Source organism: Copadichromis virginalis, linkage group LG13, assembly GCF_057382275.1.
Source record: "Copadichromis virginalis isolate Kocher_CV1m ecotype Utaka linkage group LG13, C_Virginalis_male_GT1.1, whole genome shotgun sequence".
Classification (NCBI taxonomy): Eukaryota; Metazoa; Chordata; class Actinopteri; order Cichliformes; family Cichlidae; genus Copadichromis; species Copadichromis virginalis.
Genome location: NC_140630.1, coordinates 32166000 through 32184074, shown reverse-complemented (window position 1 = coordinate 32184074; position 18075 = coordinate 32166000). Strand labels below are relative to the sequence as shown.

Below are 18075 nucleotides of genomic sequence, written 5' to 3'. Positions count from 1 at the left end.
TTATTGTAACAATTATTACTGGCAATTAATCCTATACTGTTGAAAGCCTGTTTATTTCCTCTGAAGCAGTGCCGCGTTTGTAAGGAAAATGAGCAGCAGATTTATATATGGGTTGTGCCCATGATAAACTCACCAAATCTTCTCTGCAAGACTGCTCAAAGAAATCCTAGTATTAATTGATGCTTCGCTCTCCACCTTAGAGTGGCAGTAATTAAAATATTACTTAAAAAGTCTTCTCTAGGCTCATCTGTCTTGACTCCAATTTCTTTATCTAAATAAGGAATCATCTTCTCCCATGAAGTTTAATTATGTAGTTCCACAGGTTCTGCGCGGGGACGTTTCCCTCAAATTGAGTGAAATGCTGAACTAAAAGATTAAAGTTTGAAAAAGACTTTCTCCAAGAACTTTATGTTCCAAGTGTGCTGGAAAGGCTCCAGACTTCATGAAGTCATTGAGAGAATAAATTTATATTATTTTTTCAAATTGTACATAGAATTAAAATATAGACGAATCTATGAAGAGGCAAATGTATCTGATAAATGTGATTCAGGTGAAAAATATTTATACCTTTCAGCCATTTTATACATATTCCATTTTCTGAGGCTCAAAAGTAACTGACGAGTTAAAATTGTTTTAAATATAAGAATTGTGTTTAGTACTACAGTCAGATTTTTGCAGGTTTTTGAAAAAAAGGACTGGAATTCCAAAAGTGTTTAATGTTGCTGAAGTTCTGCAATCAGATCTTGATTTCTTTTGTTTGAAGCAAAATTGCTTCACTGTCCAAATACTTCTGACTGCATGTGTCTCCGCACTTTGTGGATGCACTCCGTGTTATATATAGTGTGTATGTTGTTGTCCATAGAGTCTTCTTAGAACTTGGAGAAACTTCTCGAACGGTTGCCTGATGTCCAGTAACACTTGTTAGCGCAGAACTAATCTACATCTTAGCTTTCCCAGTTGGAAAATAACTACATCGCTAACTGTCAAAGATGTTTGCTGTGGTGCAAACTCACATCTCGAATCATTTACTAATGAACTAAAAAGGATTTACTATGAAAAGCAGCTCACAAGGATAACTGCAAAGTACTAAAAGGTATTTATTTGACCTTCTTCACAATATGCTGAGAATAACTGCCAGTAATAAAACACTTTGTCTGGTTTGATATGGTTTTAATTCCGTCACCTGCTCCGCAGTCAGTTGCTTTCGGCTACTTTGTGGTAGATTATGTGAACTTGTGATGCTTTTTTATTAAGCTGTTAACTTGTGGTACATTAATGGTAGGCTGTGGTTCCTTGCAGCTCTTTATAGTAACTTATGGGACCCATTATTAGCTCTTAAAAGTGCTGCTACATTAGTGCTCTCCTGTTTCTCTTCTGGCCCAGAGGTAGATGAGTGCCAGATCAACCCTTATATTTGCGGCCACGGGATTTGTTACAACACAGCTGAGAGCTATATCTGCCACTGTGATGAAGGATACCACCTGGATGAGACCCAAACCACCTGCATAGGTAAGGAATGTATTGGTCAGAGTTGAAGTTAAACAAGCTTTGTACGCCATGTGTAGTGCGAGCAAAAGCAACATGATTTTAGCAAAGCTCATGGAATCAGTGTCCTGCAGTTGAGATATGATAGGTGAAATGAATGGCCCATGTCCAAAAGACATGAACAGCAAATGGCTGTTTTCTCAACTTAAAGCACTCTTTTTTTCCCTTGTGACCTGTTTCCAGCTTCCTCATTTACTGTCCGAAGGTTTAATCCTCATCACAGACAGCCATGAGGTCTGAATGTTCATGGGACTTAGATACAGTCTAACAAATCAGCATCTTTCCACCAGCTTCTGTCAGAAAAAGGAAGTTAATTATTAGTGGAATAAAGGCAAACACATTAGAAAATTTTATTTACTTTCTTTATAACAATTGTATTTTTTCCTGAGTTTTTTTGTGTAGAGTGTGAGCTTTTTTTTGGCGTCCGAGTTAGGGCATAAAAAAAGGAAACGTTTTAGAACCACTGCGTTAAAAGCCGTAGGCACTGCGTGGGTTTGCTGGATTGGACCCAGGACCCAAGAATCTTAGTTCAGGGACCAGTACGTTTGACTGAAGAGAAGTTTGTGAGTTATCATGAATTATGTTCTTACTTCTTAGTTACTCTGACTTACTGCCTACTTGTTAATATAGTCAGTGAGCTAAGAACCTAGACTATAATTTATTATAGACTAATATGTTTGTTAGGCTGGAGCCCCAGAGCAAATAAATATTTAAAACGTATTCACCATATGCTGTATCCTGTTCTGGAATAAACGTGAGACATGGAGGAACATTTACAGTCAAAGTAAATCAGGCACTAGGACAGTATTTATGCTGTGCACATCTATAACATCTGGCATTGGTCAAACTAACAAGTGCATTCTAATGGAATTCTAAGCTGGTGGAATCTCGGATGAGACCAACAACCACACTGTTACCGACATCAGCGCCACCCTCCTCCCGGCTCATCGGCCTTATTGGGATATGAATATGATGCACTGTCATTACGTGGTTTCCTGCCGTTTCAATGCAGCTCTCCCCACCCACCAAAATGATATTGAATTAGGGCTCAGAGGGCAAACAGGCGTGATGATGATTTCTCCATAGCCGCAATAAAATCTCTTCTGCTTAGCTGCAGAGGCTCGTGGATCAGATTATGACTTCTTTGAGAGGTTTATATGCATGTGGGTTTGCAACCATAGTGTCTATTAACAAGATTGATGCAAAGCAGACAAAAACAGGAGTATTGGTTTTAGATGTTCTAGTAAAAATCGTGACACCGCGGTGTATAAAATTTCCTACGATGCATATTTGACTGGTGAACTTTTGTACACGGGTACTTTTTACATTGCAACAACCACCCTCAACTCTGTTCTAAGGGAGATGTTTTTGTTTGTTTTTTAACAAAATGTATTTGTTGTGATTTTTAAATGCCCTGTGATATTGATACTGCCCAAGCGTGAGATCCTTGTTGCAGTCTTTTAGCGTTGTTTTTAGTCTCTACCAGGTCAGTTTTGTCTTTCACAAAAATCTAACATTAGGTGTGTCACCTGTGATGACTTAGAACTCTGAGTGTTAAACAGTTTCTGTCTGTCTGCTTTTTAATGCTTTTTCTTTGAAAAACAGCTGGTAATGTGGAAAAAATTGAGTTTTGTTGAACCAGCTTTAGAAATGTTGCTCTTTATGGACTCAGCTGTTTACAGTGAAGCTGATGAATGTCTGCCAAACCACAGACAGACATGCAGAGAAGGATTCAGCAGCTACAGAGCCAGAGAGCGCTGGTAGAGACTAAAGCTAGAGCTAAAAGAAGAGTGAATACTGAATGACCGTTTTTGAACATGTTTGTTGTGACAGCTTATTTGTGTGTTCTCAGATGTCGATGAATGTGAAAACAGGCTAGTGTGTCCTTCTGGTATCTGCTACAATGAGCCTGGTAGCTATAGCTGCGGCTCCTGTCCGTCTGGCTTCTTGGGTCAAGGAGGCCAGTGTGTGGGTAGGTCCTTACACTGTTAACATGTACATGTCTCTGTATTTGGACCTTACTGCAGTGCAAGGCTCCTTTAAATCAGTTTTAATTAATAATGTGCCTAAACTAAACAGTGTGTAATATAATACATGTATGATATTAGTGCAGCATTAATACAAGTCTGAGTTGTACCTAGGTTGCTGATCAGTGCAGAGTAAAGGTTGTGTTACTTTGAGCCTGGCGCACAATCATGGACTGGAGGAGTTACAGTTACAGTGACTGCCTGAAAACACATGGAGAAAGACCAAGGGAGGTTTTCATCTGTTTCTGATTTTTCATTTTTAACAAATTTCTTTTAATCATCTGATCACATAGTTAAAATATTGCACTTGGTTGCTAGCAAAGCTTGGCGATGCATGAAAATCTCTATGATCATCAGAAAACCAACAGGAAACCGTTGTGTGCGCCAACTTCCAGTATAAGCCATTAATGGCCTAGAGAACACTTATATTTTTCAGGATAACCCTTAACCTCATGGTGCGTATGTCTGGCGGTCAAAACATTAAGGGATCAACCCAGGAAACAGATGCAAAGTTGTACACCTGTACCAGTCAAGAAATAAAATTGCAAACCATGCCAAAGAATACACAACATTTCCCCATGCTTTCCTGGTAATGCTATTATTTCTAGCAGGCACAAAAGGTGTGCCCATCTCTACTCTTTTAGCACTTTGCCACTCCTGTATCCAATGCGACTCGAGGTTAGCTGTGAAGTTTTGACACACCATGTCAGCCAAGCCAAGCCACAACAGAGAATGGTGGTAGCAGCGAGAGAAAAGAATTAGGCTGTGCAGCAGAATCCTTCATAGAAGTTAATAAACCATGCCACAAGTGTTTGCATGTGACTGCCAAACTCACATCAACTAGATTATGTGTGTGTGTGTCCATGAGTTCGAGGGCATTTTTGGACTACAGGAGAGAATAAACGAAAGTTAATGACATGAAAGGCAACAGTGAAAATTATATATAAATAACAGGAGTGAAAAGAGGGGAGTGCTGAGTGCATCATGGGAGGTCTTTTAACAGACTGAGCCACAGACAGCCCTTTATCAAAAAAGAAAGTATGAAGTCAACGTTAAAGTAAAGAAGGTGTCTGTCCCCTGAGCTCAAACTGGTAGCTGTTTCCACAAGACAGGGCCTGATGGCTGTTGGCTCTGCCTCCCATTGTACATCTCTAGGAACCACAAGTGAACCTGCAGTGTGAGAGCAACGTTCTCGGCCGGGATGATGGGAGGATGTTTTCGAGATACGGTTGAGCATAATCATTAAGGACTTGTGTGCTGATTCCTGACTTCTTGGGCATTATGCTTCAGAATGCTGAAGAGCCTGGAATGGAATCAGACTCAGACCGACTTACTTAAACCGACAATGATTTAGCTGGTGGGCACTAGTCTGTGGTGGTCACCAAAAGTCTATAAAAATACAGTCAGAAGAGCCATTAAAAGAGGTTTTACCCTCTAATCATGCATTAGGTTTGGCCAGTGCTTGCATGATTTAGATGTCATTACCTGCTTATCAACCAATGATGACATTTTCGTAAATAAAAATGATTAAAATCATATTTAATAATTTAAAGCCGTGCTTCCATTGTATAACAATGCATTAGTTATAATAGGCCACTCCCAATACTGTGCCTGTGTTTATTCCAGTGTTCAGATAAGTTTAGTGTAACACTCACACTACAGGGAGTGCAGAATTATTAGGCAAATGAGTATTTCGTCCACATCATCCTCTTCATGCATGTTGTCTTACTCCAAGCTGTATAGGCTCGAAAGCCTACTACCAATTAAGCATATTAGGTGATGTGCATCTCTGTAATGAGAAGGGGTGTGGTCTAATGACATCGACACCCTCTATCAGGTGTGCATAATTATTAGGCAACGTCCTTTCCTTTGGCAAAATGGGTCAAAAGAAGGACTTGACAGGCTCAGAAAAGTCAAAAATAGTGAGATATCTTGCAGAGGGATGCAGCAGTCTCAAAATTGCAAAGCTTCTGAAGCGTGATCATCGAACAATCAAGCGTTTCATTCAAAATAGTCAACAGGGTCGCAAGAAGCGTGTGGAAAAACCAAGGTGCAACATAACTGCCCATGAACTGAGAAAAGTCAAGCGTGCAGCTGCCAAGATGCCACTTGCCACCAGTTTGGCCATATTTCAGAGCTGCAACATCACTGGAGTGCCCAAAAGCACAAGGTGTGCAATACTCAGAGACATGGCCAAGGTAAGAAAGGCTGAAAGACGCTGAACAGGACACACAAGCTGAAACGTCAAGACTGGTTTTTCTAAGGTTTTATGGACTGATGAAATGAGAGTGAGTCTTGATGGGCCAGATGGATGGGCCCGTGGCTGGATTGGTAAAGGGCAGAGAGCTCCAGTCCGACTCAGACGCCAGCAAGGTGGAGGTGGAGTACTGGTTTGGGCTGGTATCATCAAAGATGAGCTTGTGGGGCCTTTTCGGGTTGAGGATGGAGTCAAGCTCAACTCCCAGTCCTACTGCCAGTTTCTGGAAGACACCTTCTTCAAGCAGTGGTACAGGAAGAAGTCTGCATCCTTCAAGAAAAACATGATTTTCATGCAGGACAATGCTCCATCACACGCGTCCAAGTACTCCACAGCGTGGCTGGCAAGAAAGGGTATAAAAGAAGAAAAACTAATGACATGGCCTCCTTGTTCACCTGATCTGAACCCCATTGAGAACCTGTGGTCCATCATCAAATGTGAGATTTACAAGGAGGGAAAACAGTACACCTCTCTGAACAGTGTCTGGGAGGCTGTGGTTGCTGCTGCACGCAATGTTGATGGTGAACAGATCAAAACACTGACAGAATCCATGGATGGCAGGCTTTTGAGTGTCCTTGCAAAGAAAGGTGGCTATATTGGTCGCTGATTTGTTTTTGTTTTGTTTTTGAATGTCAGAAATGTATATTTGTGAATGTGGAGATGTTATATTGGTTTCACTGGTAAAAATAAATAATTGAAATGGGTATATATTTGTTTTTTGTTAAGTTGCCTAATAATTATGCACAGTAATAGTCACCTGCACACACAGATATCCCCCTAAAATAGCTAAAACTAAAAACAAACTAAAACCTAATTCCACAAACATTCAGCTTTGATGTTAATGAGTTTTTTGGGTTCATTGAGAACATGGTTGTTGTTCAATAATAACATTATTCCTCAAAAATACAACTTGCCTAATAATTCTGCACTCCCTGTATAAATCAGTGCGCTCACTGTTTTCACTGTATGTGAAGAAACACTGCAGACAGTCGGTCTCAACCAGTTTGTTTGCTTAAATAATTATTCATTGAGAGAAGCCCCTCAGCACACTGTTCATCTGCTGTGTGAGAAATCCATGCAAGTTTAACCCTGTTGTTTGTGTTGTTTCAGATATAGATGAGTGCCAGGATCAGAGAGTCTGTGTCAGAGGCCACTGCCAGAATACTGAAGGCTCCTTTTTCTGTGTGTGTGGGCCAGGCTTCAGACTATCGCCAGCTGGAGACCAGTGTGATGGTATGATATTTTGTTATCTTTACCCATATAATTGGAGCAGAAATGGCTGAAATCTTTGTCATCTATAAGCTGTAGATTTTTAAGATATTAAGCTATATTGCTTAATATGGTTTCTTCAGATTTTTTTCCGAGGTCCCCAAAGTCCTACTATGTTGTTGCAAAGTTTGTAGATATCAATCTGTGCATGCAGGTGGGTAACATAAAGTTTTTATTGATTTTTTGACCTTCTCCCAATTTTCACCAAAAATATATCAGCTCAAGCTGATATAACAACAAAATTTAAATATGATATTTTGAGGACCTCTAACAATCAGACAGACAAACAAATGGAAGCAGTTACATATTCCCTCCATTTCATGGGAGAATAAATAAGGTGAAACTATATGCATTCTGCATTAGTACTGTAGTTTTGGAATCTGATTTGATGTTTTATTTTGAGGCAGAAGTTGGTGTAGAGATCAGAGGATACAGTTTTCAGTAGCAAGCTTAGTTAGCCTTGAATCCTTAAACTGTATGGATGCAACATGGAGGCATAAATGTCTGCTAATTAGTGACCCACAACTGTCAATCAAGGGAGCCTTTATAGCATAACAATATCCGAATGGGCGACTTATTAATCATCAACTGCAGGGTTGTTATACATGGAGAATCTATCCATAGAGGTCAAAATTGTTATACCAAGTACTTACTTGATTTTTTGATTAAAACTTCACCCCCGTTACCCTTGACGACGCTTTGTGCAGTGATACCTTTTAGTGCATGTGCTTCTTCTAGACCATGTTGAAAAAGTATCTTTTAAGCTTTAATTTCATTTTAGGGAAACGATAGAAGTCACAGGTGTCCAGATTTGACAGAAAGAGCTGGTAGGTCATGGAAATTGTCGTGATAGAACATCCAGCCACCTTCTGGCAGCATTTCAGATCCTTTGTATAAATACTCTGTCTTCGATGTCTCATAACATGGCTGAAGAACACATCATCACAATGTCTCCAAAAGTTGGACGTAGCGTTTTGTGGGAGAAATGTTTCGTCACTCATTCAAGTGACTTCTTCAGTCTCAGCTGACTGCAGGTTTCCCCAATCTTATAAACAGTACATTTGCATAATGACTGAACCCAGCCCACTGAAGGAACAATGGGCTGGGAGGTCACTTCCTTAATCTTAATATGCAAATTCTCATGACCATTGATCAACAACCACTAACCAAAACCCACTGACCAAAGACCACTGATCAATGGCCATGAGTACCATTCACAGAGTTGGTGAATGGCTGCAATCACAGCATTGTAAGATGGTGAAAGATGTACCCTTAAGCCCCCTCCTCGATTCAGAGATGGTCTTTCCCTTTCCACGTAAATGGCCTCCTTGACTCCGCGCTCAAACCAGCGTTCCTCCCTGTCCAGGATGTGTACATCCTCATCTTTGAAAGAGTGTCCACTGGCCTGACGAGGTGGCTCTTCTCTGTTGTGCCGTCCGCTTCGCCAGAGGTTGTTTGGTTTCCCTGATGTATAAATCCTGACAATCCTCCTGGCACTTAACAGCGTACACTATGTTACTCTGTTTGTGTCGGGGGACCTGATCCTTGGGCTGGACCAATTTTTGGCGCAGCGTGTTTTGGGGTTTAAAAGCCACAGAGACACGGTGTTTAGAAAAAATGTGTCTCAACTGCTCCGATACTCCTGACACATATGGGATCACTACAGGGGTCGCTTGGGCAGCGGTTGTCCTTCTCTCTGACCTCCCAGCCCATTGTTCCTTCAGTGGGCTGGTTTCAGTCATCATGCAAATGTACTGTTTATAAGATTGAAACCTGCAGTCAGCTGAGACTGAAGAAGTCACTTGGATGAGTGACGAAACATTTCTCCCACAAAACGCTACGTCCAGATGAACAGATTCAACTTTTGGAGATTTACTTTCCTGGATGATTGAGAATGCATCAAGACATCATTACAATGATTTATTTACCTGAAAGTTTTGTTCTTGCCCTGGCCTGTGGGCAGCTTGTTCACCGTTCTGCTACCACTTGCTGCTGCAACATTCAAATAGACAATGGGCAGCACGGTGGTGCGGTGATTAGCACTGTTGCCTCACCGTGGTCTTTATGTGTGGAGTTTGCATGTTCTCTGCGTGCTTGCCTGGGTTGTCTCTGGCTTCCTCCCACAGTCCAAAGTCATGCAGTCAGTAGGGTTAGGTTTATTGGTAACTCTTAATTGCCCGTGAGTGTGAATGGTTGTCTGTCTCTATGTGTTAGCTCTGTGACAGACTGGCAACCTGTCCAGGGTGTAATCTGCCTATTGCCCTGTGGTAGCTGGGGTAGGCTCCACCCTCCCCCCCACGACCTTGACAGGGATAAGCTGTCCGGGTCGGGACGGATGTATAATAAGGATTTGATCAAATCTGTCAAAATAATCAGAACATATCACTTTAATCAAAAAACCTGTGTTGTGTTATTGATGTTTTAGATGTGAATGAGTGCACAGAGGAAGTCAGGCCATGTAAGGAAGTGGGAGAGTGCGTCAACAATCTGGGCTCCTACACCTGTACCTGCCCACAGGGGTACCGGCAGATCAATGGCACCATCTGCAGTGGTAAGCTGCTTCTTTAAACAAAGGATGTAGACTCGTTGTATGGAATGACACAAACTCTGTTCACGCTGTGTGTTCGCAGATGTCGATGAGTGTGCCGACGACACAGAGCTGTGTTCCCCTCATGGCAAATGTCTCAACACAGAAGGATCGTATCTGTGTGTGTGCGACAGTGGATTCACTGCTAGCCTCCACATGCCATCCTGTGATGGTAAGATGCAATGGCACTGACAAGGCACACATATACGATGTAAACATGCTGTTTCCAAGCAACCAGATGTTTAATGAATGTGATTATTGTTGCATAAAGCGCTCTAAATGCCCAGGTAGAACCAGTCCATTCACCATGACTAATATCTTCCATATAAATGTTTAAGTGTAGTTTTCCTATGTAAATTCTCCATACTTCCCCAAATTACCAGAATTAAATGTTTTAGGTGTTGGGCTGCTGATGGCATGTGATGAATGAATAATGGTAAAAATGGTAAATGGCCTGTATTTATATAGCGCTTTACTAGTCCCTAAGGACCCCAAAGCGCTTTACATATCCAGTCATCCACCCATTCACACACACATTCACACACTGGTGATGGCAAGCTACATTGTAGCCACAGCCACCCTGGGGCGCACTGACAGAGGCGAGGCTGCCGGACACTGGCGCCACCGGGCCCTCTGACCACCACCAGTAGGCAGTGGGTGAAGTGTCTTGCCCAAGGACACAACGACCAAGGCTGTCCAAGCCGGGGCTCGAACCGGCAACCTTCCGATTACAAGGCGAACTCCCAACTCTTGAGCCACAATCGCCCCCGAATACTTTTATTATAAAAAAAAATGTAAAGATAAATTCCCCTTATTTAGTGTTTTGGTGATGGCGGTGGACAGCACTCCCAAAGGTGTTTTTAGTCCTACATCCAGTGACTGTAGAGGCCATAGAATAATATTTACATCTTACATTTCATGTGAGCACTCATGCCCTCTGGTTGGGGGCCATGTTTTCCTGGAAGAAGCCACTCCCATCGGGACAGAAATGGTACATGGACCCACACCATGCCAGCATAACACACAAATTCTAGTCACTGTAGGAATCAGAGTTTCATGATTTCAAAATCTACCCATCAAGATCATCTCCGTGTGCACCTCCACACTGCTGCGCTTCATTTGGATCACTGTGTGCATGATCTGCTCGCAAGTAGCGCAATGACACAAACTGCAGATACATTTGACACAATTTGTATCTGCATTTGAACTCTTTGTTGACAGTCAGCTTGCAGGGGATAAATTTGGAGGTAAAAAGCAACGAGGACACTTCCAATTGTGCTCCTGACCTTACCTTTGTGCTTGGATACTGTGTTTTAATTTGACCCAGCAGATGGTTTTTGCTTTATGTCCAACTTTGAGGTCTATGGTGAAATTGCAAATGTGCTCAGAATAGGACTTCTGTGAAGTATTCTAAAAGTAGCAACAGATCTAGGAGCGGTCTAGAAGTATGTAAGGAAGTGTCATTAAAGGCCAAATTTAAAATCAAACATGGTTTTGCTTTCATTTCTTTTTTCATATTGTGTGTGTGTCTGTGAACCAGCTTCATGAGATCATCAAATGCAGGCTTTCCAACAGTTTCCAAACAGAACACATGTCCTACAGTTCCCACATATGCTGAGCATATGTGGATGGCTTTTCCTTCATTCTACAGTCCAACTCAACCAAAATCTATCTAATGGACCCTAGGTCATGTATGAGGTGGCAGTCTTATCTTTCTTTTATGTGCTTCAGTGAGCTAGTTTCAGCGTTCAATAGTTTTTAACCGTGAAGAAACGTTCTGGAACTTTTCTGGACCGACTTGACTTGATGCACTGTTGTTAGCTTCTACCCTGCTATACTCCAATAAGTAATACTGCCTGAGCTTATTTTTTTATCTTGTCTGCCCTCTAACTTCTGTTCTGTAAACATTTGAATAATTTTGCATTTACATTTTTTTAAATAATTTAGAAGTCTGTCTATTTTAGTATTTTCCTCTGGTACAGATGAATCTTGTTGCATAGTTCAACTCTACTGTTAGCGAGAGGGTCTCCCTGACACGATAAATGAAAGATGACATGCTGTTGTTGTATGTTGTGGATTGTGTATTCCCTGCTTTAACTGAGAGGTGGGTACTTGTGAACTTGAGAAAAGGTTAAATAAATATTTTCCTTTGTTCACCTACATTTGTAATATGCGTTTCTTGCTCAGTTACAGTAGATCAGCCAATTCCAAAGCTGTCATTACTTTCAGATGACTGTTTATTAAAGTGGGCTTCTCAGTCTTTGCTTCAGTATCAACACTGAACTACATACAATGTTCAAAGTGTTACTGCCATTGTTGTTAAGTATGCTCTCTTTATGTGTGTCCATAACTCCATGTCTCTGAGGAATTTTTTTCATGTTTTCATACTTTCTGCACCGGGGCAGGAGTCATGGCCTCTGTGGTCATGAGGTTTAAATGCCTTCTGCTGTCTTATAGAAAAACAGAGAGAAAAGAGAAACATGAGAGAAAAAGTGGACGGAAGACGGAAGCTGTTGAGCCTGCTGTCTAGACTAGGAGGGAAATGTGTTGCTTCTTGCCTCATGATTTATGCAGGGGGCTCAGACTCAAGTGTCTGGGTGTCTGCTTTTATGAAGCCTGTGTGTGTGTGTGTGTGTGTGTCAGAGTGCAAACATTGTAGAAATATTTGATTTTCATAAAACTACAATGGAGTTGTTCTGCAATGAGATGATTGCCTCTACAGTAAGATGTCAGAAAGCAAAGATAATATTTTATGGAGTGATGTAGAGTCAAGGCTGGAGAAAGTCACGAAAAAGAAATAAAAAATTGATGTTGTTTATTTGGTTTTCAGATATTGATGAGTGTGGACTCAATGAGACAATATGTGGCCCCCACAGCTTCTGTGAGAATGGACTGGGTTCTTACCAATGCCTCTGTGAGCAGGGCTACCAGGAGTCATGGGATGGCGAAGGCTGTGTGGGTAAGTGTGTGAGCTTTGGTGTATATCAATCAATCGATAAGGCTTTTAGAGCTGATACTGATTGCAAGTTGTATATTAATAACGTGCTATGATGGGAAGCTGCCATCCAAAACTGTGCAACTGATTTAGATATCTTAATATGTCATAATGACTATGTCAAATACAAAGGATCACGAAAATACAAAGGAGACACTGAACAGAAAAAAACCTTCAAGAACACAAATTTGACTGACAAATTTACTACAAGAGCACCTCAACAGATTTTTGAAAGAAGTGACCAAAATGTAATGGGGCCTTGATTTGCCCATGCGCCACATTTCTACCAAGATTTTGCATAAATGATTTTGCTTGTTTTTGCACTGAAAACTTGCCCTTATTGGCCTTAGTTGTGTTTCACAATGAGAAATACATGAGTGTTGATGGGTGCTGGTTGTTTCTCAGGACTAACTGGGCCCATGCAACTCCAAACTCGTTACTGTTAAAGGTGACTTCCACTATCATAACCCTGGCAGAAAGATTCACATACAGGTACATAAAAACCCCAATGCACAGCAAACATAAAATACAGTAGCAGAACTACCAAAGTACAGTATGTGCTTTATACACACTTAAACACACTTCTCGTCTGTCCTTTGGCACTACTGCTCGGTCCCACCCTTTCAGTCCGGCCAGCTGCCTCCTCTTTCCTGCCAAACCATCACTGTGCTGTGGCTAGCAAAGATGGACTCACACACACACACACACACACACACACACACACACACACACACACACACACACACACACACACACACACACACACACACACACACACACACACACACACACACACACTCCTTAAAAACCAACGGTGATGGTTTACCGCTAACCATTCAGAATGTGTGTCTCCTCTCTGGCTTCCTTCTCCTCTTGTCTTCTTATGTTAAATTCAGTTAGTTCAATTCATAGTTATTTATTCAGGGTCAAATGACAACAACAGTCACCTTCTTTAATTTTCATATACAACCTTCGATCACTTTTATTCTGGAAACTTTACAGAAGTACAGGGAGTGCAGAATTATTAGGCAAATGAGTATTTTGTCCACATCATCCTCTTCATGCATGTTGTCTTACTCCAAGCTGTAGAGGCTCGAAAGCCTACTACCAATTAAGCATATTAGGTGATGTGCATCTCTGTAATGAGAAGGGGTGTGGTCTAATGACATCAACACCCTATATCAGGTGTGCATAATTATTAGGCAACGTCCTTTCCTTTGGCAAAATGGGTCAAAAGAAGGACTTGACAGGCTCAGAAAAGTCAAAAATAGTGAGATATCTTGCAGAGGGATGCAGCAGTCTCAAAATTGCAAAGCTTCTGAAGCGTGATCATCGAACAATCAAGCGTTTCATTCAAAATACTCAACAGGGTCGCAAGAAGCGTGTGGAAAAACCAAGGCGCAAAATAACTGCCCATGAACTGAGAAAAGTCAAGCGTGCAGCTGCCAAGATGCCACTTGCCACCAGTTTGGCCATATTTCAGAGCTGCAACATCACTGGAGTGCCCAAAAGCACAAGGTGTGCAATACTCAGAGACATGGCCAAGGTAAGAAAGGCTAAAGACGACCACCACTGAACAAGACGCACAAGCTGAAACGTCAAGACTGGGCCAAGAAATATCTCAAGACTGGTTTTTCTAAGGTTTTATGGACTGATGAAATGAGAGTGAGTCTTGATGGGCCAGATGGATGGGCCCGTGGCTGGATTGGTAAAGGGCAGAGAGCTCCAGTCCGACTCAGACGCCAGCAAGGTGGAGGTGGAGTACTGGTTTGGGCTGGTATCATCAAAGATGAGCTTGTGGGGCCTTTTCGGGTCGAGGATGGAGTCAAGCTCAACTCCCAGTCCTACTGCCAGTTTCTGGAAGACGCCTTCTTCAAGCAGTGGTACAGGAAGAAGTCTGCATCCTTCAAGAAAAACATGATTTTCATGCAGGACAATGCTCCATCACACGCGTCCATGTCCTCCACAGCGTGGCTGGCAAGAAAGGGTATAAAAGAAGAAAAACTAATGACATGGCCTCCTTGTTCACCTGATCTGAACCCCATTGAGAACCTGTGGTCCATCATCAAATGTGAGATTTACAAGGAGGGAAAACAGTACACCTCTCTGAACAGTGTCTGGGAGGCTGTGGTTGCTGCTGCACGCAATGTTGATGGTGAACAGATCAAAACACTGACAGGATCCATGGATGGCAGGCTTTTGAGTGTCCTTGCAAAGAAAGGTGGCTATATTGGTCGCTGATTTGTTTTTGTTTTGTTTTTGAATGTCAGAAATGTATATTTGTGAATGTGGAGATGTTATATTGGTTTCACTGGTAAAAATAAATAATTGAAATGGGTATATATTGTTGTTTGTTAAGTTGCCTAATAATTATGCACAGTAATAGTCACCTGCACACACAGATATCCCCCTAAAATAGCTCAAACTAAAAACAAACTAAAAACTACTTCCAAAAACATTCAGCTTTGATATTAATGAGTTTTTTGGGTTCATTGAGAACATGGTTGTTGTTCAATAATAAAATTATTCCTCAAAATACAACTTGCCTAATAATTCTGCACTCCCTGTAATATTACTAGTATGTCATCTTTCCTAAGAGCTTAATATCTCTGTAATCCATCCATCCATCCATCTTCTTCCGCTTTGTCCGGGGCCGGGTCGCGGGGGCAGCAGCCTAAGCAAAGAGGCCCAGACCTCCCTCTCCCCAGCCACCTCCTCCAGCTTATCCGGGGGAATACCAAGGCGTTCCCAGGCCAGCCGAGAGATATAATCTCTCCAGCGTGTCCTGGGTCTGCCCCGGGGCCTCCTCCCGGTGGGACATGCCTGGAACACCTCACCCAGGAGGTGCCCAGGGGGCATCCTTGTCAGATGCCCGAACCACCTCAGCTGGCTCCTTTCGATGTGGAGCAGCAGCTGCTCTACTCTGAGCCCCTCCCGGATGGCCGAACTTCTCACCCTATCTCTAAGGGAGAGGCCAGCCACCCTTCGGAGGAAGCTCATTTCTGCCGCTTGTATCCGCGATCTCGTTCTTTCGGTCACTACCCACAGCTCGTGGCCATAGGTGAGGGTAGGGACGTAGATCGACCGGTAAATTGAGAGCTTCGCTTTTACACTCAGCTCCCTCTTCACCACGACGGACCGGTGCAGCGTCCGCATTACTGCAGCTGCAGCCCCAATCCGTCTGTCGATCTCCGGCTCCCTTCTCCCATCACTCGCGAACAAGACCCCGAGATACTTGAACTCCTCCACTTGGGGCAGGAACTCATCCCCGACCCGGAGTGGGCACTCCACCCTTTTCCGGCTGAGAACCATGGCCTCAGATTTGGAGGTGCTGATCCTCATTCCCGCTGCTTCACACTCGGCTGCGAACCGCTCCAGTGCGAGCTGGAGGCCCTCACCCGATGAAGCCAACAGAACCACATCATCTGCAAAAATCAGAGATGAGATTCTGAGGCCACCAAAGCGAAAGCCCTCCGCCACTTGGCTGCGCCTAGAAATCCTGTCCATAAAAATTATGAACCGGAGACAAAGGGCAGCCCTGGCGGAGCCCATCACCCACCGGGAACGAGTCCGACTTATTGCCGGCAATGCGAACCAAGCTCTTGCAACGGTTGTATAGGGATCGAATGGCCCGTAGCAATGGGCCAGACACCCCATATTCCCGCAACACCTCCCACAGGACACCCCGAGGGACACGGTCGAATGCCTTCTCCAAGTCCACAAAACACATGTAGACTGGTTGGGCAAACTCCCATGCACCCTCAAGTATCCTGGAGAGGATAAAGAGCTGGTCCAGTGTTCCGCGACCAGGACGAAAACCGCATTGTTCCTCCTGTATCAGAGGTTCGACTAACGGACGAACTCTCCTTTCCAGCACCCTGGCATAGACTTTCCCAGGGAGGCTGAGGAGTGTGATCCCCCTGTAGTTGGAACACACCCTCCGGTCCCCTTTCTTGAAGATGGGGACCACCACCCCGGTCTGCCAGTCCACAGGTACTGCCCCTGATCTCCACGCAACATTGCAGAGGCGTGTCAACCAGGACAGCCCTACAACGTCCAGAGCCTTCAGGAACTCGGGGCGGACCTCATCAACACCAGGGGCTCTGCCACCAAGGAGTTGTTTAACTGCCTCAGTGACCTCGCCCCCGGAAATTGGCGGGTCATTCCCCTCATCCCCAGACTCTGCTTCCTCCTCGGAAGACGTGTCAGTGGGATTAAGGAGGTCCTCGAAGTATTCCTTCCACCGCCTGACTATTTTCTCAGTCGACATCAGCAGCGCTCCGCCAGCACTATACACAGTGCAGGTAGAGCACCGCTTTCCCCTCCTGAGACGTCTGACGGTTTGCCAGAATCTCTTCGAGGCAGCCCGAAAGTCTTTTTCCATGGCCTCTCCGAACTCCTCCCACACCCGAGTTTTTGCTTCAGCCACTGCCCGAGCCGCATTCCGCTTGGCCTGTCGATACCTGTCGTAATCTCTGTAATATTTCTGTTAAACCCTGAGCAACTCATCAAGCAACTTGAGTGAAGAGTGAATATTAAAAGAAAGTTTATGTGTTTATTTCTGACTTATGAATTTGGCAGTTAGTTTACATTTTTTCAAAAGGGGCTTCCCCTTAACCACGACTATACTGTACCTTCCAAGTGGAAGGAAGCTTTAAATAAAGGTTACTTTGTTTCCTTGGAGATCAGAATATGCAAGCACAAGAGCTTGATACTTGTCTTGAATGAATAGACTATTTGCTCCTCTGGTTGCTGTGTGTTAGGATGTAGTGTAGGCCATCTCCTAAGTGGGAGATTGGTGGATCCATCCCAGGCTGCATGCCGACGTTTCCTTGGACAAAATACTAAATCCCAAGATCCTCTGTGATGCTTTCATCGGGGTGTGAAAGCACTTGCCTGTAGAGAAAAAAGTGCTTGTGTGAATATGGGTGAAGTTGAATAAAGTGCTATAAGAGAACCAGTCAATTTACCATTAGACTGGACTTCAGCTACTGAAATCCTCAAAGTCGTCCCAAGAGCACCCATCAGGTGTATCAGCTATATGAAGCATAAAGAGGTCCATCTCTAACAGAAAAGTATGTTGGAATTGGTGGATCTACTGATACAGATTGCTGAGAAGGATAAGCAAATTTACCTCCTAGAAAAGAGAACAGAGGACTTGGAAAAACGACACTAGGATGAATGAAATCATTATTGCAGGGTTGGAAGTTAAACCCCACTTGTTGAAAATGGAGGGAACCCAGTGAGTCGAGGTGACAGGATTCCTTTAGTATATAAACAACATCAGGCTTTATCACCACAGAAAAAAAGTGTGACAAACCAGCAACAATAATGACATTTGTAACCCCCCAAAAAAGAAACTGTCCTCCTAAAACAAGAAAATAAATGAATTAGA

At 43.1% G+C, this 18075-nt stretch overlaps 1 protein-coding gene across 2 annotated transcripts in view; it reads left to right on the top strand.

Annotated features, from left to right (window-relative positions):
- ltbp1 (latent transforming growth factor beta binding protein 1) overlaps positions 1-18075 on the top strand; it is a 129217-nt gene that overhangs the window by 101099 nt on the left and 10043 nt on the right. For both annotated transcript variants that reach the window (XM_085478492.1, XM_085478491.1), the window contains 6 exons: positions 1384-1509; positions 3398-3517; positions 6940-7062; positions 9524-9649; positions 9729-9857; positions 12516-12644. In XM_085478492.1, coding sequence (XP_085334618.1) covers positions 1384-1509; positions 3398-3517; positions 6940-7062; positions 9524-9649; positions 9729-9857; positions 12516-12644 — 753 coding nt within the window. The remainder of the gene's footprint in view (positions 1-1383; positions 1510-3397; positions 3518-6939; positions 7063-9523; positions 9650-9728; positions 9858-12515; positions 12645-18075) is intronic.